This window comes from Meriones unguiculatus, chromosome 15 (assembly GCF_030254825.1).
Source record: "Meriones unguiculatus strain TT.TT164.6M chromosome 15, Bangor_MerUng_6.1, whole genome shotgun sequence".
Classification (NCBI taxonomy): domain Eukaryota; kingdom Metazoa; phylum Chordata; class Mammalia; order Rodentia; family Muridae; genus Meriones; species Meriones unguiculatus.
In genome coordinates, this window is record NC_083362.1 from 31780951 (window position 1) to 31807955 (window position 27005).

A 27005-nucleotide genomic window follows, 5' to 3' on the forward strand; every position below is an offset into this window, starting at 1 on the left:
TGAAGCTGCGAACACTCAGCTGTTGCCTCTGTAGTTTGCCTCCCGGGTCCGTGTGGGACCCACACGTCGCTTTATTTATTTATGTCCTGGTTTGCTCCTGAAAGCATATAAGGCGCCAAGACACAGCAAGTCCCCAACAGTGTCACACGGTGCGAGAAAGAAATCCTCTGATGACATCTCCCCTAGAAAACCGCCTCCCAGAGATGCTAGTAAATGCCTTTCGCCGAACTCTCCGGGTCCCGGCCGGGTTTCAGGTCCCCGGCCCGAGCCGTCCACCCCTCCCCGCGGTCACTCGGACGCCCTTCTCGGACTAGCCAAACTGTCACCACCAAGTCCCAGCTGGACCAGTCTCCCGACCGCCTCCCTCGCTCGCCTCTCATTGGCTGGCGCTGCCGTCACTCCCCGCACGGCCCCGCCTCCCCGCCTAGCGCGTTCCGTGGACCCCTCGGTTTCCCCGGCAAGCCGGTGACGTTTGCCTGAGCCGTGTTGCCCGGGCCCCGCGACCTTTCACCCCGCCTCCCCGCGGGAGCGCCCCGGCCGGCTCCGCGCCCCCGCCGGCCCCGCGCGCCCCCGCCGCCCCGCGCGCGCCCGCGGCCCCGCAGGCGGGGACTCCGGCGCGGAGGCCGGCCCCGCGCGGCGCGTGTGGGATTCGCGGCCCCTCGCGGCCCCCGCCCGCCGCCCCCCACGCGCGGGAGCCGCGATGAGCGCGGGCGGGCGGCAGCGGCGCGGAGCGGCGCGGGCGGCACTCGCGCCCGGGCAGCGGCGGCGGCAGCAGCCGCGGGAGCGAGCGCCGCGCTAGCCGGGTCCGCCGCTCCGGCCGTCCGCCGCCGCTCCTCCTCCCGCTCATTCACTCGCCCTCCTCCCGGCCGCCCGCGCCTCCTCCGCTCATTCACTCCCGCTCTGCCCGCCGCTTTCTTCTCCTTCTTCGCCCTCCGGCTCCCACACCCCCTCCATTCCCGCTCCCAGCCGACACTGCACTGCAGCTGCTCCGCGCCCTGCCCCCTCCCCAGTGAGCACATCAGCCACACTGCTCGCCGCCTCAGACTGCTATTGATCCGATTAAAGAAAACCCTTAGCAACCCCAAACGAAAAAAAAAAAAAAAAAAAAAAGCCAAAACAAAAGGGAGCCGCTTCTCCCCGTGCAGCGGCAGGAACTGCAAGCATGATGGCGGCAGCTCCCATCCAGCAGAACGGGACCCATACGGGGGTTCCCATAGATCTGGACCCGCCGGACTCGCGGAAAAGGCCGCTAGAAGCGCCCCCCGAAGCCGGCAGCACCAAGAGGACCAACACGGGCGGTGGGTATCGCTTCCGCCTCCCGCCCCGTCCCCGCCGCCCTCCCGCGCTGTGGCCGCCACGGCGGCCGTCCCGCGCCCCCTCCCCTGCACCTGCCCCGGCCCCGTCTCATCAAGATGGCGACCCGGGGTTCCGAGCCGACCCGCTCGCCCCAGCCGGTGCTGGCCCCGGCGACAGGGTCCGCTCCCGCGGCAGCCCCCCGCGAGAGGTGATGGCCGCCTGAAGATGCGCGCTGCATTTAACAGTCTGAGCAAATAAATAAATAAATGGCACTTGGGTAGCGGCTTGCAGATGCTGGGGGGCACCGGAGACTTTTGCCTCTGTTCATCCCCTTGCTCTGGGCCACAAGTAGTATGCAAAATCTTGATGAGTGCATGCCCCGAGCGCACTTACGTGGCCGGTACAAATATCGCATTGATTTGTCTTCAAGGGTATGCATACGAGGGGGGTGTCTGGTACGGTGACTTGTTAGTTAACATCCTGCGCTTCCTCGGAAGATGAGTTATAACGGGACCGCTATCGCTTCTTCATTTGCACTGGAGTCATCTTAACAATGCATCCAATGCATCGAAGCAGAGGTGAATTTATCTCCAGCATATACGTTAGAAATGGATGGGGGTCTTGTGAGTGGCACATCGCAAAATTCGGAATACTCGTTCACAGTAAAGAGCTGGATTTACCGAAAAGTTTCCTATTTAAGACATGACCAGATTGACGGAAACTAAAGTTTATGGAGTTGGCTTTATTTTCTGCAACATTTCATTTTTCTTTTTCACGGCTCATCGACCCCTGTCTCTGTTTTACGGTTCTTTTGGAGAGGGAGCACTATCTATTTGTTCACTTTGGAGTGGATTTAGGATAAATAACTCCTAAGCTTTTTAGTGTTGGCAAGATTCTTCTTAAGGTCTTTTAATTAATGAGCTTAGAACAGATCATAGTAGACTTAGAAGTGCCACGGAAATACATCAGGATTACTTAGATTCTTATTCCACCCCCCCTCCGCCCCCTGACAGTTTCTCAAGGCTTGGAATACACCCTACAGTTTGGGTGGACGATTTTGCAGGAAGATGGTTGTTTTGTATACTTAAAGTCGGATATGGTCAATGATTAATTGAAGTCTTTTATGTGTGCTATGACAGACAAATTTAGCGGATCACTATTTACAGTGTTGGATATTTTTCATCTTCAGTATGTTAAGTGAAGGTTTGTCATCTTCTAAATCTCTGAAGTTTTGTTAAAGGGTCAGTTTCTTTCATTTTGCCATAGTAACCACAGAATTGGAAGACTTTCATGTTTGGAGTAACAACTGGAATTTACTCATCAGTTTGTGCAGTGCTGCAAATTGCTAGAACATGTGAATCCTAAAAATTCGGAAAGATTTTGTAAATACATGTTTTTCAGTGTAATTGGTGTTTTGTTTTTTTTTTTTTTTTTTTTTTTTGTAAGCATTTTTAACTGTTGTTTTCTGCAGCTATATGTCCATCGCTTTAGTTGATGTTTTCTCTCTTGAGGGTGGATTGGGGATTCAAAGTTTAAAATTATCATGTTAATCAAATCTATTTCTTTACATTTTTCAGAAGACGGCCAGTACTTTCTAAAGGTTCTCATACCTAGTTATGCTGCTGGATCTATAATTGGGAAGGGAGGACAGACAATTGTTCAGTTGCAAAAAGAAACTGGAGCCACTATCAAGCTGTCTAAGTCCAAAGATTTTTATCCAGGTAGGTGAAATGGTAAAGAAATTGTTAGAGGAATCCCCAAAGAAAAACACGGAATATCTACATGTGTTGTGTGTTGTCTTAAAGAATAATTTGAGTGGTGGAGATCTGAATGTTACATTAGCATACATTGTGGAAAAATTTTCAGTGTATTTCCATTGTTGTTCATGTTTTTTTTAACCCATTGATACAATGTTTATGTGATTTAGACTAATTGCAATGTAATTCTTTGCGTGTTTTAGAATGCCAGTCGTTAGCACAAAAACTTAGAAATTAGAACTAGAAACCTGGACAGTTGGCGTGAGGAAATGTGGTTCTCCTGAAGTTTACAGACATCATTGTAATGACAATTAGTTTAGAGTGAATTCAGAGGAGGGGGTAGGGAGGTTTCTTAAAGAATGGACCATTTACTTCTGAATCCATTATGTACCTCTTTCTGCTTCATTGCTTTGTTTGTTGGCTTGGATGAAGTACAGAGGACAAGTGCTGTCTCTTCAGATATTTAAAATACTTCAGTAATATAACTGGGATAAGAAATTTACTTTTCTGCCACGCAAGAAGTGAAATAGTGTTTTACAGTTTGTGGTAAGAGCCATATTTGGTTGAATACTCTTTAGTGTGGTACTGTAACCTGCGAGATTATGGCAGGTTTCCTCTGTGGGCTGTGTGCATTTTGCTTTTTTTTTTTTTTTTTCCTTTTTCTTTTTCTTTTTTGTTTGCTTTGTTTTACTTCGCAGCCCCCTCCTTTTGTGTAACACAATTTTTCATGTTCATCCTTTCTTTTCTTTCTTCTTAGTTCTATTACTCGGTGTATGTATCTTAAGAAGTAAAGTCACAGTGGCGTAGTACAATCCCCATTGATGAAATATCGTTAGCTTATTTGCTTCGCTTAGGTCTGTTTTATGACTATAAAAATATTAATTCAGTGCTGAGGTGAGCTATACTGCTTAGTGTTTTCCGGAAGGAAAAGAAAGCAGAATTGCTTTCAGAGATCTAATTCACCAAGAGCTCTTTAGTACAACAAACACTGGTATGGATGGAGGCTCAGTCCTTACAGGACTTCCTTTTCACAACTAATCATCTGAGGTAGAAACTGACCATTTACTAGAGAAGATTTCAAAATGATTGATGCTGTACTAGTTGAACACAGTACTTTTGGGGAAAATATTAAATTTATTAAATTGACCTGTGACCTGTTAGATACTGTGGCCCTCTAAACTTTGCCGATGTCTTTCCTTGTCTTGGAAACTTTCCTTCTGTAGTTGGGAAGTTTAACATATTCATGTTGGTGCATTGAACAGGTATATTATAATAAAAAAAATCAGTGTGAAATTGTGAAAATATGTAGTTTAAATAAAAGCACTCAAAAGAGCTTGATTGCAGAATTAATACCATGATAGATCTAGGAAGAGCTGCAGTGGCAAATTAAATACCCTCTCAATAGATGAAAATGAAAATGCGTTTCTGCATTATACATGAGGTGCTGTAAGACACATAGGGGTGTTACAGAAAATTGATGTTTAGCCAGGATATTCCAAATAGCAAATTAAATACCTTCTCATTTGAATGCAGTTTATTTTCAGTGTGTTCGAAAGGGTGCACTAAGAATTAGATCTTTTGTTTCTATTCGACTTATTTTTACATTTTTTTTGTTACCTGAAAATTACTTATTTTATTTATGATGTGAAGATGTTATTTATATACAGAAAGAATATTCTTTGGGGGGGAAAAGGAGAAGCTGTAATGCTTTGAATAAAATCTTGTAACTGTAGTGACGTAACCTGATCAAGTATGATTTAAAACATCAGCTTAGGGGTGGCTTATTCTTGGCCTCTAACAGGTGGGAGTCAATATGTGATATGATACCAGTTTTAAGGATAAAGCTAAACCGTGGTGTAGTTTCTAAGAAGCTTTAAGAATTCTGAATAGTTTGTATTAAAATGCTATATTACATTCAATAATTAACTCTTTGGACAAACACATCTCCAGTCTTCAGATAGACTTATTTTCCTGTGTTTTCTGTTCACACTTGACTAGAACCTGTAATTATCTAGGGTCTTAATATTATTCAGTCTAACAGCCTTTGAGCTTTTTTTCTACCTTCTTATCCATAACAGATACTTACACATATGCACAGCTCCATATGAGCTAACTGTAAACTGTGATTCATGTCGTTGAGTTACACAGAATATCCTATAGTGTTTTACAGTGATTTCGTAGCTCAGATTGTGTCTCTCAGATGAATGCATCCATACTGGCACAAACATGTATGTTTGGTTGCTGTGTTCTGGTAGAATGAACATTCCTGATTCTTATTTCAGTGAAGGATTCTTTCTGGTTCTTGTTCGAATATAGTATATTTTGGGGGGGGGGGAATTGCATCTTAGTTGTAGGAACTACTGGATTTATTCAAGTTACCTAAAATTTAAAATCAAATGTAAGTGTATTGCTAAATACTTAGTAAAAATACCAATGTATTTTTCAAAACTTTCTTGAACATGTTTAACCCAGAATGCAGTAACCTTTTGGAACATTTTAATACACTTGAACTCAAACGATGGGCACATGTAAAAATTTGCATCCACTGTAATTTCTATAAATGTGTTTGTCTTTTGGGTCACATTATAAGCAAACCTACATTTAAGAGTAAAGATTTCTAAACTTTTGTCAGAATGAGAAGATAAAACAAATTTTATGAATATAAAGTTTATACAGTTAAATATTGTAGGTAAAATACCAATATGTCATGTATGAAATGACCAGGGGATTGTGTAATGCGGAGTTGAAAAGTGCTTTTCAGGCATTGGAATCAGAAGAAAATGACCTACAAGTAGATTTTACTTTGTTTTCTATATATTTCTTCTATATGTTGATTCTCTAAGATTTAATCTTACAGAATATAGAATTCTCATTGGTGGTCTAAGAATGTAGCTGTTTTTTCCTAAATTGATTAAAGAAATCTAATTTGATTTATGTATTTTTCTCTAAGATGGTTACACAGAGGTGCTTGTGGTCAAAAGCAGTTTTCTCGTTGTAGAGGCTGAATTTCTGTTGCATTCTCAGAATGGTGGTTAGTTTTAGTTTTTTAAATTCTTTTGCCTGTCATCTGAAGATGTTTTATTTTCATTAATAGATTAATTTTATCTGTTAAAGTATAATACATGGTTCAAGTTTGTTATTAAAGAAACTTATTGAATACATTCATTATTGGTTGAGAGTAATAACAAATATATAGATATTTTCATGTGTGCCTTGAATATCAGAACACCTCATACTTGATCTGTTTCTGTTCTTTGACACTTGAGACACCCCTTGTGCCAATCAGACAGGGCTCTTTTACTATAATGTTGGAATCTATTTCTGTGTATTTTGTATTGATTTACTATGTATGGTTATAAAACCGAATTGTTTTTAATAATAAAATGTTTTTTACATTGCCTCAGTTAAAATTTTAATGTTGCTCCTAGATTTATCAAATACTGATTTCGGTGATGTCCAATTTGGGTGATTTTAAAAACAAATTAGAAGTCTTTTATACATTTAATTTTTTAATAGTTGAAAAAAACAGACTAAGTTAAAATTCTTTCAGTGAAGGAACTGCATTGCACCATTTTTGTTTTGACATGGTAAAAATCAGCGGTTTATCTAACTTTTATGGTTGAAATTGTGTAAAAAATATATATCTACATAATATATCTCTTTATATATGTATATATAGATAAAATCAGAGGAAATAAACTTTAAACTGGGCATTTTGTTTATACTGTTGAAGAAACGTATTATGGTGATATTGGTAATAAATAGCATGTATATCATTTTCCTCATAGCTTCTAAAAGTTACAAACTATGCATTTTTCTTTGGTCTCAGTTGCAAAATACCTTAGAAATCTATTGATACACACTTAAGTCAAGATGAATCCATTGATAGAATGGTAACACATAGAGAAAATAAAGTATTGTGATGTTAGGACTTGTTGGTTGGTGTAAGGTGATAGCTACCATTCTCTGCAGCACTGATTTCAGTGGTACTAGGGAGTCTGCTGTACATAAAGCATTTTTCTCTATAATCTTAAACCTGAGATGTTTATGTTTGATATAGTACCTACTGTTGTGGATGACTTTATATTTTACTTTTCCAAATCCTTAGGTAAAGAAAATACACTATTCATATAGACAGTAGTATTGCTTGAAAATTTGCTTTTTTCTCATTTTTAATACTTTATTTTCATATTTTAACAATAGGAATTCTTTTGATAGAATGTTATTGAATTGCCACAAAATTTATAAACATATAAAAATACTTTTGATGTGAATCTCATCAATGCAAATACTTTATAGCAAGGGGTTCTAGGGAGATAAAGTAGCCTAACATGCCCCAGGTGTTTATTTGTTCGCTTTGATTTCATTTTGACATTGGATCTTCTACCACTGCATTAACAAATTGTTGAAAATCATTAACTTATAGTATTGATGTTTTCATGAGTTTTATGGTACAATGTCACTTTGAAATGTGTTTTTTGAAGCCTTATGTGGTTTAGAAAAATAGCTCATTTGAAATATGCTGACATTGTAAGGCATAATCTAACCTTGCAGACACTATGCCACATGGTTTCAGGAATAGTGAACAAAATTGGTGAAATAGTTGGATAAATGTGTTCATATATATGAGGATGCTTCATATTAATATATCAAGAAGAAGATATGATCCATGGCATAGAAATACTAAGTAATTTGTCGTATTGCTAGAAACCCCTGACAGTCAACCAACAGTCAATAATTCGTATTTCATTATAGTTACTTATTTTGCTATAGCCTAAGATTATTATTTTTAATTTAGTTTATGCAAGTTCTTATTATTGCACATATTATACCACCTGTTACCTAAACTTCCACACTTAATAAGCATCTTTTATGAAATTATAGAGTTTGTTCCTAGTTGCTTTTGGAGCAAGTTCAGTCTAAAGCTGGTGAAAAGGTAGTGGGATATTTGTGCTTGATTGCTGTCTCATTTCCATCTTTGGATCCAGCTCTAGCGTAAAGTTAAACAACATCTGCAGAGATCTGACTGACAAACATCTCTCTGGGACTCATCACTGCAGCGTGCAGCAGGTGCATTCAGCTTTGCAGTTCTTTCCAAAAAGAGGTCGGTTCATTCTAACATTTATCGTAGACCAGCGGGAGCAAGTGACTAGAGAAGTGGTTGGTTGTCACTTGCCCGGAGCTGGAATACTACAGGCAATTGGATGGACTGGTGGAAACTGCAGCACTGCATGCCTTGCATTGCATTGCAGCTGCTGTGCAGCTTAGTGAACCTGACCCCCACAGACTCAAGTGTCATGGTAGATATTGCAACTTTCAACAAATGAAACATTATTCTCAATATATGTTTTTATAATTAGGTTGTTGGAGATGCTATTTTCTTCATCTTTCGAGATACAACATTCTCACACCTTTAATATGAAAATAATTGTGGGTAAAATGATTTTTTTTTCAATGACCTAATGGAATTCAAGTAAGAAAAGGATCCAAGCTTTAGGTGTTGGGACAAAAATAAGAGACATTTAACTTTCAAAATGCCTAAATTCTACAAATGCATTTTAAAACATGAGTTAGCAGAAATATCTTGTACTTAAGAAAATATTATCTTATGGTTATTATTAATTATTATGTTAGCATTTGTGTATTTGTTTTATAAGAACAGTAACACATGTAGATTTCAGAAATAACTTTTAAGAATTTGAGGGTGTTTAGAAAGCTACCTTACAAAGTATTTTGAAGTGTTCCAACAAACAAGACAGATATATATTTTTTAAATATATGTTAGAGTGTTGTACCACTTTGTATTATAAGAAAATTAAAATCCACACAACTAAAATTTGAAGGAAATTGTCTGCCATATACTGCTTTTTAAAAAATTTCTTAATCTGTCTGGGGTATTGACTTATATATGCTAGGTAGTATCTATAGATATTTCTTGTGGGCTTTCACACATATCAGTAAATGTATCTAATTGCAGTCCTGTGCATTAATAGGCCCTTGAATGGAAACAGTTCCTACCATTCACACAAAATCGAGGAAGGTGTTACTACATTTAAAAGCAGTAGAAATACAAACACAGAAAAAAAAATCTTTATGAGTGAGGGGAACACTTGCTCCCCAAACTTTCTGCAGGATTTGCTAATTTGTTTTTCTGGGGATACACTGACTGTAACATGTTGATACTCAGGCATGATAGGCTTTGAATTTACAGTGATCATATATATTATTCATTTTTTTCCAGGAAGATATTTTTGCAATTTTAATACTAATATTTTGATGATATGAAAGTGACACGTGACTATTTCACATACATACTTTACTATGATTTTAAAAGATTTGATGAACACAGAGAAAAAGTAAACATCTTAAGACTGCAAAGCAAAAAAAGAATACTATCTTTTTTTCTGATAACATTTTAAATAATTTCAGTACTTGGTAATTTTAAACCATGATCATGGACATCATTCTATGACAGATCTTGACCATGCACATAAACTGTATGTGTTTCATCATTGATCTGCTGCTGCAACCCATGGGTCCTATCGTAGCATTATTGACAGGACCGGATGAGAAGTGAAAGCAGTATCTTGAGTTTTGTAAGAGCAAGATGATTCAGGTAAGAATATTTCATGTGGAAAATACATTTTTGGCCATTCTTAAACTAGTTTTCACTCAGTATTTAAAGTTATTATTTTTATTTGTAGACATACTTATGTTTTATTTGTACTTATGTTCAGATATTTGTACTTTTTTACTGTAAATTTAGCCATTTTTAAATATTTTAAGATTTTTTTTATAAAATATGCACATACTTTCTGTAGTTTGGGAAAATAAGTTCTTTCCACTTGGTAGATTTTTGAGATTCATTTTGTTTTGAAGACCCCATAATGCAATTTCTAAGACAGATTTTCAGACAACTTCAGTAACTGGGATTTCAAGTCCTGTGTTTCTTTAAATGTGTGATAAATTCTGATTCATTCTCATATTAAGGAAGGTGATCCTTATCTAAATTGCCTTACTGCTCTAGGATTAGACTGGCATTAATTGTATTTTAAGGCCTCTTCTTTGTGGGGAGGAATGGAAGGGAGGAATAGTGTAGCCATTTCAGTAGCACAGAACAATATAGAGTACTTGTTTTTGTTTTCTCTTTATTTGTGTGAATCCAAATACTTCTCTTTATCAGTTTTGTATAGTTCTTCAGTTTTGGTCAATTTCATATTTTAAAATACCTGTTTGTTTCAAGATATGTTTTTGGTGAATGAGCATTTCTTTGAAGAGCTTGTCACATTGCTTGTCTTAAATTATAGTTTTTAAAGAAAATATGTTTTTTTTTTTCCTAAGCTTAAGGACAGTCAAGAAAATCATGAAAACACCTTTAAAATAATTAAAAAACAAAATATATAACATCTTGATTTCATTGAATGAAGCATTTCCAAATCTTCTCTTGCTAATGGATCTGTGCATCAAATGTTTCCCTTGAGTGCAGGTGCAGCGATTTGGTCCTGTTACCAGGTTGGCTGTAAAGAACCCTCTTTTCCTTAAGAAGTCTAGCCCTGTGTTGTTACACTCAGGGAAATTGCCCCGTCTTAGTGCCTCCAAATTCTGTATGTAATTGTTAATATTTTGCAACGTCTTTACCAGAAATGTAAGTCTGAAGCTCTCTTTTTAAAGGGTTTTCAGCAATGGTGTTGGGGAACTGAGCGAAAGTGGGAAACTTAGGTCCTCTATCCTCCAGAGCCTTGAGTTAGAGCTGAGAAAGATAGGGAGTAGTGATGTGCTCTGTGCCTGGATTTAGTAATGCTTGCCACAGGCATGTGCCTGCAATCCTAGCACTCAGGAAGGCAGAGGCAGGTGGATCTGTGAGGCCAGCGTGGTTTACAAAGCAAGTCCAGAACAGCCAAGACTGCACAGAGACACCTTGTCTCGAAAAATGAAAACAAACAAACAAACAAAAACCCCTTCACTATTTCCATTACTCTTTTCTTTTTGGATGCTACTGAGAAAAGATGTTCTTTTTCTTTCCCTTTGTATTAAATGAATACATCTAATTTTTAAAACCAGGCTGAAAACCCTGTTATCTTGTGAGCAGTATTTTCCTAGTTGGTTTGCTTTTGTGAAGGTGTCGTGGCAGTGCTTTGTGTCCTTGCGCACACCAACTAGAAGATACATTAGACATTATAATTGACTATCTAGACCTGAAAATGGTTATGTTTTAAGGGTTGTTAAATTTCTGTAGTTAGTTACTTTTCCTTAGTTCTCATTAAAAATAGTATTGACTTATGAGTTAGAGGTCAGTCCGATCTACAGGGCGAGTTCCAGGACAGACAAGTCTACACAGAGAAACTCTACCTCGAAAAACCAAACAAAAAAATAGTATTGCTGTTGTTTTTAAAAAAAGAAAACAGAATGTTGACTTTCTGTGTCAAGCTTTATTCCTGAGAACTATATGACTTGTTCATGTTTTGAAACTTTTATTAAGAAAAAACTTCCCTAAGTATGTCAGGTTTTACTAGGTAATCATAATAGTTTATGAAATATGAACATGACTAAGTATAAAGCAACATGAGTTAAAACTAGCTGTTGATTAGTGTCAATTAAAAATATTATTCTTGTCTTTTTTGCAAAACTATTTTATTAGTTTTTCTCTTTTCCTTCAATTAGCACTGGTATGGTACTTTCCTTTTGGAGTATTTTCTAACATATTTATTTAAGTGTGTAATGTGATTCTGAAGATTTCACTTATACAGCTTTAAGTTTAAACAAAAGACTTTAATGATAATCTTTGCTCATCAGATGTATATTTGGATTAAGGTCCATTGGGGTGGGAGATTTTCTCTCATCCTTCTTGCAGGCTATTGCATTCAATATGTAGCTCAGTGGTTTTTTTTTATCTTAATAGAGCTGTTTTTTTTTTAATTCTTTACTAATTACACTTTATTTACTTTGTATCTCCCCTGTGGTTCCCTCCCTCCTCCCATCCCAACCCCTCCCTTCCTCCACCCTCTGCATGCATGCCCCTCCCCAATCCCACTGATAGGGAGGTCTTCTTTTCCTTCCTTCTGATCCTAGTCAATTAGGTCTCCTCAAGATTGGCTGCATTGTCTTCTGTGGCTTGGCAATGCTGCTTCCCTCTCAGGGAGAGGTAATTAAAGAGCAGACCAATCAGTTCATGTCAGAGACGGTCCCTGTTCCTATTACAATGGAACCCACTTGGGTACTGAACTGCCATGGGCTACATCTGTGCAGGGGTCTTAGGTTATCTCCATGCATAGTCCTTGGTTGGAGTATCAGTCTCAGGAAAGACCCCTGTGCTCAGATTTTTTTGGTTCTGTTGCTCTCCTTGTGGAGTTCTTGTCCTCTCCAGATCTTACTGTTTCCCACTTCTTTCCTAAGATTCCCTGCACTCTGCCCAAAGGTTGCCCATAAGTCTCAGCATCTGCATTGATAGTCTGCAGGGCAGAACCTTTCAGAGGTCCTCTGCATCAGGCTCTTGACTTGTTCCCTGTTTTCTCCTTCTTCTGATGTCCATCCTCTTTGCCTTTCTGGATAGGAATTGAGCATATTAGCAAGAGTCTTCCCTCTTGATTAGTTTCTTCAGGTGTACAGATTTTAGTAGGTTTATCCTATATTATATGTCTAAATGAGTGAGCAGGCCAATCAGTTCATGTCAGTTTTAATCACAGGCGATACTGGAAATTTAAGTGAATATAAATGGATGGATGTATGGATGGGTGGTTGGATGAGTGGGTCGATGAATGGATGGATGAATTGAGGCATCCTGTATGAAGTACTTTGCAGGGTAAAAAGATAGCCATCTTTAGTGTTTGTTTCTACTTTACTTTGATGGACTGTGTAATGTGTGTTTTATGTGTGTGTACAATGTGTGACTAAAGTCTACATTTCTGAAAAATTTAATTACTGAGGTCAGGTACTCCAGAAACAAGAATAGATTTAAATAGGCCAGTTATTGGTAAGGATTAAGAAAAAAGAATGGAGTGAGGGAAAGCCATCTTGCTTTCTGTTGAAGGTGTAGTGTTGTGTGAAGGAAATCAACATCCATCATTATGGAGAACACCTCACAGCCACATCCGAAAGGGAGACTGCCTTTATTTCAGTCTGTCTTAGGCAACATAAACTAATTAGAATTATTTAACAAAGAGTTCAGAAGTAACTATATAAGATTATGCAGTCTGTCACTTTATAGTTGAGATTGCATGGACAAATGTGCAATATGGTCCCAGAATCACTAGAAATTATGATTACTAAATATTATAACAAAATAAAGTAACATGAAAAATGTGAGTGTTAAATATTTTATTTTTAACATCCTTTCATATGTTCTTATACTGAGGAAGTTAATTAGTAATTTTGTTGGAGAAATTTATAATATCACTGTATGAGGCTGGGCAAATTATTTTTTTGCTAATCAATTATTTTTTGCATGCCAGTTATATAATAAAATATAACTTACTTGCTTATGTCTTCCACTTAATTAACTATTAAGATATTAGTGTACATTAATTATTTAAATTTAAGTTCTGGGAAAGGTGAATTTGCAATATTTCAGTCACTCGGTCAACATTTAAAATTTAGGAAGCATGCAGTACTATTCATAACTTGATTTTGCCACAGTTAAGTAATGAAATGGCTAATATTTAACAGCTACCTATTTTGAAATAGATTTTGTGTATATTAAAACAACAACAACAACAAAAAGACAAAGAACAACTGTAGAACATGGGGTAAAATCCCAATCATCGGGTCTTTACCTGACTGGTTACCCTTCTCAGCCTCAACTGTATACAGTCTGACAGTTTGACAGATGCTTGTGTGTCTTCTTTGAGTTAGAATTCATTTTAAAGTGATCTGATGATCTTATTTTCAGCAGTGAGATAAGAAACTAGGTTTAAACAAATACATCAGTAATGTGTAATTGCAAGAAAATTAGGCAACTATCTCATGGGAAAATTCTGTGGAGAAGTTGAATTCCTTCGCCATTAGAGGGCCTTGACAGGAACTTTCAGATTTCAATTAGAAGCTGACAGTAATTTGAGGGGTAAACTTTAACGTTGTTGATGGAAAATGTTAGAAGGGTCCTTTGAAACAAAGAGACTGAAAATGCATTAGCGTGAAAACATGAAAAAAAAATCTGGTATATCCAGAAATCTGGACAGTTTGCATTTCTTGGGAAAGAGCTGGTTTTGCCAATAGGTAGCATATGTAGAGCTCAGTAGTATGAAGTTTATTGTATTGGGTGTTTCTGTATGGTGCTGATGGTCATTGGTAAGCACTGTGGATGTTTGTACGGGTAAAGAACAATGTAGTGCATGTAAAAGACAAATATAGGTAAATATTTTAAAATACATCTGTTGTGTCTGTACATGACTGACAGTGAACGTCCAATGCTTGCCATCCAAATCTATCTGTATAAATATAAATAAATCTGTCTGTGAAACCTGTGCTGAAGACTGTCCCAGTTGTCTGAAAGCTGAAAGCAGAATTCATTTTGAAATCGAAGAGCCTGGTTTTCTGTCTAAGAGCTATAGGCAGAATCAGAGGTGAATTTATGTAGGAAGGAAAGACAGTGGGAAAAGTGAGGGAACTGGGAATACAAAAGAGATGTCAAGAAATGAAAATTGTCTGTAATGAAGTTACTGTGGGCAAGAATGGCAAATGTCAATGAATCATTTTGCAAGCATGCACCAAAGCTCTGAAGACAGATCTGTACTTGACACTTGTGCACGTATATATCTTGCTGTCCATTCAAATGTTTAAAGTTACTAACTGATTAGCTTCTTTAACTCTTTTGCATTAACACCCAAAAGCTAAAATTGTGTATGATAACATTTCCCTTAGTTCTTAAATTCCTTGACTATATAGTCCTGTCTCATTTTTTTGGCATATGGAAAGTTACAAATAATGTTTAAGCTCATGAAGATTAATGATTTACACAATGAGTACAGTTATGTATGTTTTCTGTTTCTTTTTAGTGTGTGAATTAGATGCCCTTCAGACACCAAAACTGTAGTATATTACAGAAATACTGCTGTGTTGTGACAAAGAAAATGAAAATTGAGTTATTCATTTGTTGTGGATTTTCTGTCATGTCCTTGATATGTTTACAATTTTATTACTGAAATTTGGCACTATTATTTTATCCTTGGTAATTAAAGTTTATAAAATATTAATTTTAATTGATACATTTATCAATTTCAAATTATTTTAAAGATGACTGTAAGAAACATGACACTACTTTACTTGGAAAATTAGTTTAAAATGTACCATTTTATACATATTAGTGAAATTATTGGCGACTATATAGAGCAACATTAAAAATTGAACATCTGAAGTGACAATAAGCACCAGATGGGGATTTAAAATACAAATATTTAATGTGTAATTTTTATTTAAGTGCTATTCTGGATTCAATAATACCAGTTGTTTAACTCAAGGCTTATTCAATATTTTTAAAAAAGCTTAAAAAAAAAAAGCCTCCTGCCTTTGGACTCCACATTGGCATGCTTTGAGAATGTAGTGTGATGTCATGCCTTGCTGTTGAAGTGGAGAACAGTATGGGTCAAGATTCACATTTTTTGCAAAGCAAATGCAGATGTTTCGATAAAAAAAAATATGCTTTTGTGTTTGTATTATTTTAAAATTTGTGCTTTTAACAAAGTCTGCCTTTAGAATGACAATTTATTTTCTATTTATATTTTATGTGACTGAACATTTTTAACCATATTTTCTTCATAATAGTATTTAAAAATAGTTCTTCTGAATTATTTACCTATTCTAATAAAACAAAGGTACCTTTTTTCTAAAGCTTTATCTGTTTTTAGCTACGTTTGTGTACTTGGCATATTGTTTAAAAAGCAGAACAGCACTGCAAATGAAAACACAAACTGTGATAATGAGGTAGTGTGCATATGTGACACTTTGGGTTGGCACACGTCTCTGATGGCGTGCTGAAGGTACTGGAAGGCTAGGTGGGTTCTAAAGAAGAGGCTTTGTTTTACCATGTATCTGTTGTTAGTGGACTTATAATTCAAACCGGCATTTTACTTCGTAAATCCTTATTTTCAATGTTCATAAAAATATTTTTGATGTTGGAATTAACAATGTTGAATTTGTCCTAGTTACTAAGTTAGTCTTTGGAGGGTGTGTGTGTGTGTGTGTGTATGTGTGTGTGTGTGTGTGTGTAGTTTTGTTCAGGAATTAATAAATAATGCTAGTATGTTTTTCCAATGTTAATATTACATCTCCAAATGGTTTCATAATGCAAATGTTTAGAATTAAAGTAACATTTTTTAAGAAAAATTTGTATTTTAATAGAAAAAGTTTTGAACTGTGGACTCTTCAGAGAAATTACCTATATTAGTATATTCAACTTTGAATTCATAATGTTGATTTTTTTTAATTTTTAAAAGTGCTGTTTTTATCAAGTTTTTATTGAAGGTCCTCCAAATTATTCAGAATGTGGCATTAATAATGAGTAGAAATCTTACATAATGTGAACAAATAATTTAGGGGTATAAACAGACTGCTTAAACTGTAGAATAAAGACTTCTGTTTGAATATTTTGAGTACATTTTTAGGTTTGAGAAGTTTTTCAAGTAGTATTACATTTTTATTTATTTACTGAGGATTATAAATTCTACTTTTTGAAAAGACATAACCTGAATTTCTCTGCACATATTCGTGTTGTCCCTGTCAAATTAGTGAGGAAAATGATGATCTTAGATTTAGAATTTCTGGACCACACAACCCAAAGTTACTGAGTGTTCATTGGCTCAAGCTCATGAAAGCTTCGATTTGTATTACTGATATCAGTTCCTAAAATGTCAGGGTAAGTAGAAATATTCATCTCCATTTTCAGATTAGTTTAGAAAATAAGAAGACAAAACAGGAATGGCATTTGAAAGTCAGCTTAGTAATGAACCTGCCTCCTCGTTCTTGTTACTCCACTGTATTACTTTCGAAGTTTAGTTTGTAAGTAAAGTAGAATCCAGGTAAAGGTTACCAAACTGCCATAACAATACATTATTATGGATATTGTGGATACGTTGACAAAATTTTTGTAATTACTTTTCTGAAAATTCTGCAAATTAAAATCTTGTCATAAAAAAGCAATAGGCTATAGAAATATGAACAGTTGATGCTTGGATGTCCTGTGTTCATACTGATACTAGAAGTTCAAAATTATTTTAAAATTTGAGATTATTTTTATGAAATTTTTTTAAGCCTCTTAGTTTATCCCTGTCAGAATTTGCTTTTCAGTTTTAGGTTATAAATGGCTATAATCATAGGGTTATGTAAATTATACATAGACGTAAAGCCAGAAATATCTAGATGAGTGCTGTGATACAGCCAAATCACTTTAATAATCACTATTAGCAAAACTTGCATGAAGGAAGCATGTCATGTGTGTAATGCGCTATGGCTGTAAAGTGAGCTCACTGACTGTGTGACTTGGTACCTTCTCTGGTGGGAATCAGATGTTCTGTTGTGCCAGTTTGAACTTTGATCTAGCTTCCTAGCTGTGTCATTTTAGTCAAAGTGAAAACCTTCTTAGAACTCCACTTTAAAAAAAGTCTTAATGTTTTTTTTCCTCATTTTATTAAGAATTTAGACTTTATAGGTACCAATAATATCACAGAATAAATGTGATATAATAAACGTTTTATAACCAGTATGTTTTCATGTAGTGACAAGAATTCAAAATACTAAAACTCCATATGAAATATGAGTTTGTTTGCATTATTGATTTATGAAGGTTAAGAATTTATTAGTCCCTTTCCTTTCTGTTAGTATATGCATTTTAAATGCACAGCACTAGTATCATGAACAGGGAGCCTTAGCAAGAGTGTTCAAGAGTAGGTTAACTGTACATAGAATATTTAATGCTAGCTTTGCAGGGCCTCAAGACACTGAACTTTGGAAATATTCCTCCCTCTCATTAAAATAAAGTCTAGGACATTAAGCAATGGGTTTGGAACTGTGTAGATGATCATTTGTAAGTCTTGTTCTTCAGATTTCTTTTAGCTGTGGAGATAATGGACTGCTTTTGGCAAGATTAGATTTTTAACTTTTAATTCATGTGCATATAGTTTCCATAAAAGAATCAGAATATTTTAGTGATTTATTCTACTTAAAAGTGTTTTTTAGGAGCCCTGTTTTATTCATCTCCACTTCTCAACAAGTGCACGTATTCTTGATTGCTGTTATACTATGACACACTGTGTAATGATCATCATATAAACATGTTTTTACATGACTTATATATTAAATTACATGTTATTCATTGAATGTTTGCTCTTGTAGCATAACAAGACAGAGTCTTCTGTTTTGTTTGACTGTGATCTTGTGGACATAAATTTACTGAGACCAACTGATCCCTGTATTAAAAAATAAGCTGACTGAATATTTCATTATATAATGTAAATTACGTTAGTTAGGAGTACTAGATAATATAGGAAAATTAAAGAAAATAAATATTTTCCAAAAGGCTATTTAATGTCAACACAAGTACTGTGAGCCAGAGATACAGAGCCTGGCAATTATTTCTAGTTTGGGTCTGTCGATGTGTGTGAGTGAGTGCGTGGGCGTGACACTGAGTGCTGAAGTTCATCCCACACCGATGTTGATCCCTGTACAGTGCTAAAAGTTTTCCATGCCTTGTTCACAACAGGATATGGTTTCAGAAGCAGAAACATAAGCATGGCTGTAAGCAGCATGGCAACACAAACTCTACTCTTACTGTCAACATTTCTACATTTATTGAAATAATTAAATTCAACCCCCTCCGCCCAGCAATCCTCATTGATCATTTTATTTCTCATTTCACAGAAGATAAAAGCGAGAAGCCTCTTGTTAGAATCATCACTCCATGCCTGTACAACTTCCTTCTCCTCTCCTGCTTCTATTCTGAACCTATCTCACAGACTTTTAACCCCTTCATTTCAGCACAGCCCTCATTTTTCTATGACAACAAATCTTGACGTTGTCCATGCTCCCTTTTGCTGCAGCAAACCTCTACTATTTTTTTTTCTGTAACCTAAAGCTGTATTTTCTGTATTCATGTCATTTCTGGGCTCAGGTCTTGAACAATTTTCCTTTTGTAGCCAGTCTTGCTGTTTGTAATTCTACCCGGTATCATGGTTTCACATACTCTTCTTTATGTTTGCATTTCTCAGCTGCTTACTTTATTGTACTTGTGTGTCTAATTTGTACATTAGGAGGAAGTGTGACTTTTCCCTGCCCTGCTGATGCTTAGACTCCGGTTCATCTTCTTCGATGCTTCTTCTTCATCCTAATTGCCGCAAAATCCACTCAGGTTTCAAAGGTTCTAAACCTTGGAGGAACCTTCACTCTGTCTGTCAAACTCCACATCTAATCCACAAATATGATTCTGATCACCAAGATAGTTGTCTTAAAGGAAAACCAGCCATGCAAGATCTAAGTACAGAAAAACATGTTGCAGACATCTATTCTATCATGTGTGACTAAATAAAGAATTAAACTCGTGTTATAATTGACTGTGAAGTGTTAAATGATTTGTTGTAAATAGGTCAGTCATAATAATCCTCCTGGTTATGTTTCAGAAGATGAAGAATGAGAAAGGCAGGGGTCATTTTTTAGTTTTCTATTGTAGGGAAATTTGCAAGAAACAGTGTTTTAAGAATGCCATTATAAATATGTTTATCATAGCATGAATATTTTATAATTTTGAATATTTGGCTTTTAAACAGTAGATAAATATAAAACCAGCAGAGTGGCATTCAGCCTTTAGAAAAGGGAAAGCTGATATTTATGACGACATAGAGGATGTATTTTTGTTCTAACTGAAATAATTCAAAGATAGAACTGTGTGATCTCACTGATTGGTGGACCATCAAAGGATTAAGTATATTGAACTAGAGGGAGGAAAACTGGATCCCATGGATAGAAAAGAGGACATGGTGGGGAAGTAAGCCTGAGATATGCAGACAAGCAAGGTGAGCAAATCTAGCCATCTAATGTGCACAGTATGAGGCCTAGAGTTAATAATGTATATTGAAAATTGGTCAAAAGTAGAAATGTTAGGTGCTCTTGCCACAAAAAGTTATGGTGGAGCATGATAGGAGTGTTAATTAGCATGTTTGAAATAATTTTCAGTGACATGATGGTGATAGTCCTCAGCACACCATAGGTATCTCAGGGACATTTACAGTAAGTACAACATGGTAAGACTGTATCATCAAAGTAAATCTGGGCTGACGTTTAGCTCAGTGGTGGAGTTATTAGCATGTACAAAGTCCAGCATCAAAATAATAAGTAATAACTCCTTCGTTATAGGACAAAATTACCTTAAAAATAAATCATTGTACATGCATATGCATATATATGCAAATATATATATATATATACATGGATGATAGATTTGAACGAACCTATATAGATGATATACTTAACAAACAATTCATATATATGAGGATTATATCTTACAGAAGCTGGTTTGAAAATAAATGATCTCATTGCCTTTTGCTTTTCTATAAAACATTCTGAGATAACTTTTATGCCTACTAATGGTGAATTTATTGGTTTCATGCCATGAAAAATTACTTTAGTTGACAGACTCTAAGTCAGTTAGATTTTATTTACTACTTTAATTTTATGTTTCTCCCTGCTTCCACAGTTGTAAAAATTATGTTAATATCTTTGTGGTATGTTGAAGTGTCCTTTGGGTAGATACCCTGGAGTGGTATAGTTGAGTCATGCTGTGGGTTGGTTTTTATCCCCATGCTGATTTCCAGTTTCCAGATTTTGAGCTAGTTACATCCCTGTCAATACTGTAAAAGTATTCCTTTACCCCTTTTAATCCTCAGCAGCATTTTTTTCCATCTATTTGCTTAATGATTGCGATTTTGAGTGGGGTAAACTGAGCTCCAGTGCAGTTTTGGTTGGCATGATTCGGATTGCTAGAGAAGCTCAACATTTCAGATAGGCTTTGACCATTTGCTGAGAAACCTCTCATCAGAGGTAATCATTTTAAGCAAGCTTCAACAGTCTCTGAAAGACAGACCCTTGTTTTTTGTTATTTGTGGTTCCTAGATTTTATGTAGTTAATAAATATCATCTATCTATATCTATGACATAAAGGTAGACATGAATGTATCTGTAGAAATTTATGGGATTAACAGGAAGGATGAGAAAAGGGTTAAGGCGATAAGAAGGACTATTTCCAAAATATACTATGTTTATGAAATTTTTTTAAAAAAACAGAATAGAGGAAAATGGATTAGCAGAAAATTTGAGTTTTTAATACTCCCAATATAATATCTTTAACGAAGTAAATATGCTATGATAAATTTTAACCTCTTTTCCTAATCATGGCTTTTATTGTTGTGTTTACACAGGTCAAAAATGATCAACCTCTGGAAATAGTCTGCCAGATTCTGGCAAATTAACCTATGACACTGATACTGCAAGGTAGATTTATCCCATTGTGTTGATAAAGGGAGAGCTGGTGGTCATATCTTCCTAAATTACAGGGATAAGAGCTTGAGTTTATTTATTTGGCTTTGTTTTAATATTTGGTATTTAAATTTTATGGGTTACAAAAAGAGCTTAAAATTTATGACTTGAAAGCTGGAAGTGGTGGCACACGCCTTTAATCCCAGCACCCCAGAGACAGAGTCAGGCAGATCTCTGCGAGTTCAAGGCCAGCCTGGTCTCCAAAGAGAGTTCCAAGAGAACCAAGGCTACACAGAGAAACCCTGCCTCAGAAAACAAACAAACATACAAACAATTATGATTTGAAACCTCTTAAGAATACTTACTAATGACATCTTTCTTAAATCTTTTCAAACCCATATGAACTTTTTGGTCTTCTAAATATTGCTTTGAAAATATCTATGCTATCATATTTTCATGCTGCTCAAGTGTTTATGCATCTGTTGAACTGCATAGACTCATATTACAAAGTCCTAAGATCTTATCAGTCATTTTCTTTATTTTATCTTTCTTTTAAATTTTTCTTTATTTTTATTTTCTGTCCACTGATAGGAGAGGTCCTCCTCCCCTTCTATCTGACTCTAGCCTATCAGGTCTCATCAGGATTATGGGTCATTTTCTTTTTTTTTTTATTTTATTATTATTATTTTTTTATCAGTTACATTTTATTAACTCTGTATCCCAGCCGTGTCCCAATCCCTCATTCCCTCCCAGTCCCTCCCTCCCTCCCTCATCTCCACCGTGCCCCTTTCCAAGTCCACTAATAGGGGGGACCTCCTCCCCATTCATCTGATCCTGTTTTATCAGGTATCTTCAGGACTGGCTGCAAAGCCCTCCTCTGTGGCCTAACAGGACTGCTCCTCCCTTCGGGGGTGGGGAGACCAAAGAGCCAGTCATTGAGTTCCTGTTAGAAATAGTCCTTGGCAGAGTACAGGGAATCATAAGAAAGAAGGGGAGCTAGTCTGATGGGAAAAGGATAGGAGCTCCACAAGGACCAAATATATCTGGGCACAGGGTCTTTTCTGAAACTGACATTCAACCAAGGACCATGTATGGATATAACCTAGAACCTCCATTCAGATGTAGCCTGTGGTAGCTCAGTAACCAATTGGTTTCCCAAAGTGAGGGGAACATGGGTCATTTTCTTAATTGACTTGCTTTCAGAGAGTTTGCCCATAGTTGGTGTCTACATGTGCAGCTTTTATTATTTCTCTTTCTTGTGAAGGAATACTAAGAATTGTTTACATATCCAGTGAAAGCATATTAACTGTTCAACCATATTTAATTGTGAGAGTGCAAAATGTGAATACAGGATTTTAATGTAAATTGAAGTGAGTAGTTTCTATAGTGTTTGTTTTATTTTCACTTTAAAAAATTTACTTTTTAAATATTTGAGATAATATAATTACATTTCTACCTTCCCTCTTCTGTCTCCAGACCCTCTAGCTGTCTCTCAAATCAGTGTCCTCTTTTTGCATTGTTATGGCATTCATGTATGTATATGCATATATATATATATGTTTTGTATATATATATATATGTGTATATATATAGAAGTATGTATATATAAAAAGGGCTTTTTAGTCAGTATCATGTAATTTGGACTCTTGATTACCTTAAGTTGGATCACACACAACATGTTAAAAGGACCTGTGTGCATGTATCCTCCATATGAGTGCACAATACGTTTTTAATCATAGTGCTTGTTGCTTCAAGAGAATGATTTATATAGAACACGGTATTTTTTAATTGTAGAGGTTGCACTTGCCAGAGTATTTACTTAGAATTTACCTAGAAGCTATAAAAATAGTTCTGATTTTTGTCATGAAAAGACATTAAGAATAAAACAGCTGATTGGCTTAAAAAACCAAAGTTATAAAGGGAACTATTTTAGTAACACTTTCCCATTTTAAGTGACCATCAATCTCATTTTACAGCTGAAGCTGAAAGCTGTTTGGTATAACACATTTTACCTTAAGAGTTCATTAAAGACAAAGACATGTTAGGAAGCTTGATTGAAATGATTATAAATTAAATGATGTTTCAGAGTAAGCAAGGAATGCTCTATAGTGCACTGATCATTTTGTGATTGTTTTACCCAAGTTTCTTGATACTAATTTCCATTCCTGAGAATATTTAAGAATGTACAGCCTTGTCCTTCTGGAAATGTTAGTCTTTACAATATGAATGCAAGATAACTTCCTACAGGCCGTAAAGGCAGTTTCTGCAGTGTGTCTTTTATAGGTCTTCAGCCATGTGGAAATGACCGGTTTGATGATACAGCTGCCTTTGAATCACCCAAACTCCTACTGCTCTCATGTAGCCTGGGCTGTCCTTGAACTCTTGAACCCTTGAAATTTTGAGCTCCTGATCTTCTTGTCCTTACTATTCAAGGGTTAGTATTTCAGACCTGTGCGATTCCTATGATGCTGGGGTTGAAGTGAGGGTGCTGTTTGTGCTGTCAGCCCTCTTTCATCCATCATCTGAAGAGCCAATGGATGCTGCAGTTTGTCCTAAACTTTCTGTTACAATCCAGAAAGGATCTCTAGGAAAACAAGGCTGTTAGATGAGACACTTCTCTTGTCCTTACCCTACTTGCTTTGCTCTGGTTACTCAGTATCAAAAGCAAAAGACTGAAGTTGGCCCAGTTATATTACTTCTCAGTGTAACAAGTGTTTTCCATTGGTTCTGCTTTCTGTGTGACCCTGTGCTTATTACTATTTATCATTCTGTCCTCTACCTAATTGTCAAGGTGTTCATCTCTGTCACCCTAGGAACTGCCCCAGCACCTTGATGTTCTGTAATTGGACTTGCTTTAGTTTCTATAGAAGATGCTTAAGCTTCCTTTTATACTTGAAATTACTATGTATTTTCATATTTAATGCTTGTTTGCCACCTGGAAACGGAAGGCTGAGCCTTTTTTAAAAAATCTTAATTATTATTAGGTATTACAATTTATTCACTTTGTATCCTGGCTGTGGCTCTTTCTTTCACCTTCTTCCAATCCCACCCTCCCTTCCTCTTCTCCCTCCATGCTCCTCTCCTAGTCCAGTGAGAGGGGAGACCTCCTCCTCTTCTATCTGACCTTAGCCTATCAGGTCTCATCAGGACTGGCTACGGTGTCTTCCTCTGTAGCCTGGCAAGGCTGCACCTTCCCCAGGGGATGTGATCAGAGAGCCTGCCACTAAGTTCCTTACTAGGGAACCCACTTGGAGACTGAATCTATGGACTCCCTCAGTGCAGGGGTTATAGGTCCTCTCCATGCATGGTCCTTGTTTGGGTATCATTCTCTGCAGGGGGCCCAGAGCCCAGAATTTTTTGGCTCTGCTGGTCTCCTTTTGGAGCTTCTGTTCCCTACAGGTCTTTCTATCTCCCTTTTCTTTCATAAAATTCCATGCATTCCTTCCAAAGTTTGGTTATGCATCTTAGCATCTGCTTCCATATATCCTAAATATGCTGAACTATACAACAAGGACATTTTGCTCAACCATTTTCCTAGCAGCTCTATTCGTAATAGCCAGAATCTGGAAATAATCTAGATATTCCTTAACAGAGGAATGGATATAGAAACTGTGATACATTTACACAATGTAATACTACTCAGCTATTAAAAACAAGGAAATCATGAAATTTTCAGGCAAATGGTGGGAACTAGAAAAGATCATCCTGAGTAAGGTACCCCCAAAGCAGAAGACACACATTATATACTCACCCATAAATGGTTATTAGGCATATAATATAGGATAAATATACTAAGATCTGTAGTTCTGAAGAAGCTAAACAACAAGGAAGACCCTCGGGAAGATGCTCTATCCTCATTCAGAAGGACAAATGTGATAGACATTGGAAGCAGTAAGACAGGGAACAGGACAAGAGTCTAACACAGATGGCCTCTGAAAGACTCTGCTGAGCCTCTTTTTAAGGCTGTCATTTTTCTTTTAATTTTTTAATATTAATTACAGTTTATTCACTTTGTATCTGTGCTGTAGCCCTCTCATTCCCTCTCAATCCCGCCCTTCCTCCCTCATCTCCTCCCATGCCCCTCTCTAAGTCCACTGATAGGGGAGGTCTTCTTCCCCTTCCCTTTGACCCTAAGTTATCAGGTCTCATCAGAACTGGCTGCATTGTTCTCCTTTGTGGCCTGGCAAGGCTGCTCCCCACCTCAGGGGGAGGTGATCAAAGAGCCAGCCAATGAGTGCATATCAGAGACAGTCCCTGTTCCCCTTACTAGGTGACCCACTTAAGGCTGTCATTTATTATGCTTCTGTTTACGTTTTCAAACTCTTGTTTGATTATTTCAGTCTTTGCATTTTTTAAAAATCACATTAGATCTATTCTCTTGCATTTCGAATGTGTTCAGTGTCTACTTTTGTAAAATCACAAATTGGGGGATTTACTCCTTTTGATTCAGATCTCTGTATTTTCTACTCCCCCATTTTCATAACTATCACAAATTTTGACAAAGTAACCTTTCTGCTGAGATTGACAGCAGATTAATATTTCTTGTGAATAACCAACCATTATGATCTTAGTTCGTAAGATCTAACTTTTTCAGTAACTCAGTTACTTATCACCTTCTTTTAAATATTCTATAGTATAATTGCCACTCTGCTATTTTGATACTTTTTCTCCTTTGATTCTCTTGACAGTTTGATCCCTTTTTGCTTACTATTTAAATAATTTCATGTGAATTTTGGTTACTATCTCTTATTTTTAAATTTTTGTGTCTGTGTGTATGCATATCATTCATATGCAGCATTCAAATCTCTGGTATTACAATAGACTATTAGCTGTAAGACTAAAGACACAGCACTTTTTACTTCCATAATGTCTTTTAATATGTAATGTGAATGCTAAGGTATGCATTCTTACACTGGATTATTAGAGACATTTCTCGATTGTCTCTTTTTGTCTTTCTTTTCTCTGTTTTGTGAGCTCCTACATGGTGTTCTTGACTCATACCAAAAGTTGTTAGTGTTAATTTTTTTCATTGCCATATACACCAGATTCCTAGAACCTCCTTATACTTACAACCAAATGCCATGTGTTTTATATATAACTGAATGAATTAAGAATTCAGGATTGTTAAAAAATAAACAAACAACCAAACTCTGTCCACTATGTTTATAAACCTTTATTTTTGTTTCCTGATAGGCCAGCCTCTTTCAAGTTATATAAACAGCCCTTCCCCACAAAACCCACCAAATTTAATTTTTCTTACATTCTTTGAAAATTTTTAAAAATGTCACCCATTTTTCCTGTCACTTTCAATCTCCAGTGTGCACAATCTCTTTGTGCTTGAATGGTCCTTAGATAGCACGGTTCCCCTCTTATATGGGCTGTGCGTAGACTACTACTGTAGCAGATCATCCTAAGTGTCCTTTCTAACACCCAGGTACCTTTGTTTATTATATGATCCCCCACCCCGAGGGAGGAGCAGCCCTGCTAGGCCACAGAGTA

The 27005-nt window shown here is 36.8% G+C and overlaps 1 protein-coding gene across 7 annotated transcripts in view; it reads left to right on the top strand.

Moving 5' to 3' along the window:
* Nucleotides 1-1025: 1025 nt before the first annotated feature.
* The window catches only part of Nova1 (NOVA alternative splicing regulator 1), a 129829-nt gene continuing 103849 nt past the window's right edge, over nt 1026-27005 (top strand). For 2 of the 7 annotated variants that reach the window (XM_060368309.1, XM_060368310.1), the window contains exons 1-2: nt 1026-1298; nt 2874-3017. In XM_060368309.1, coding sequence (XP_060224292.1) covers nt 1163-1298; nt 2874-3017 — 280 coding nt within the window. In that variant the 5' untranslated portion in view covers nt 1026-1162. Of the gene's footprint in view, nt 1299-1571; nt 1875-2345; nt 2500-2873; nt 3018-27005 lie in introns of those variants that run through there. The other 5 variants (XM_060368311.1, XM_060368313.1, XM_060368312.1 and 2 more) reach the window with 4 other exon arrangements.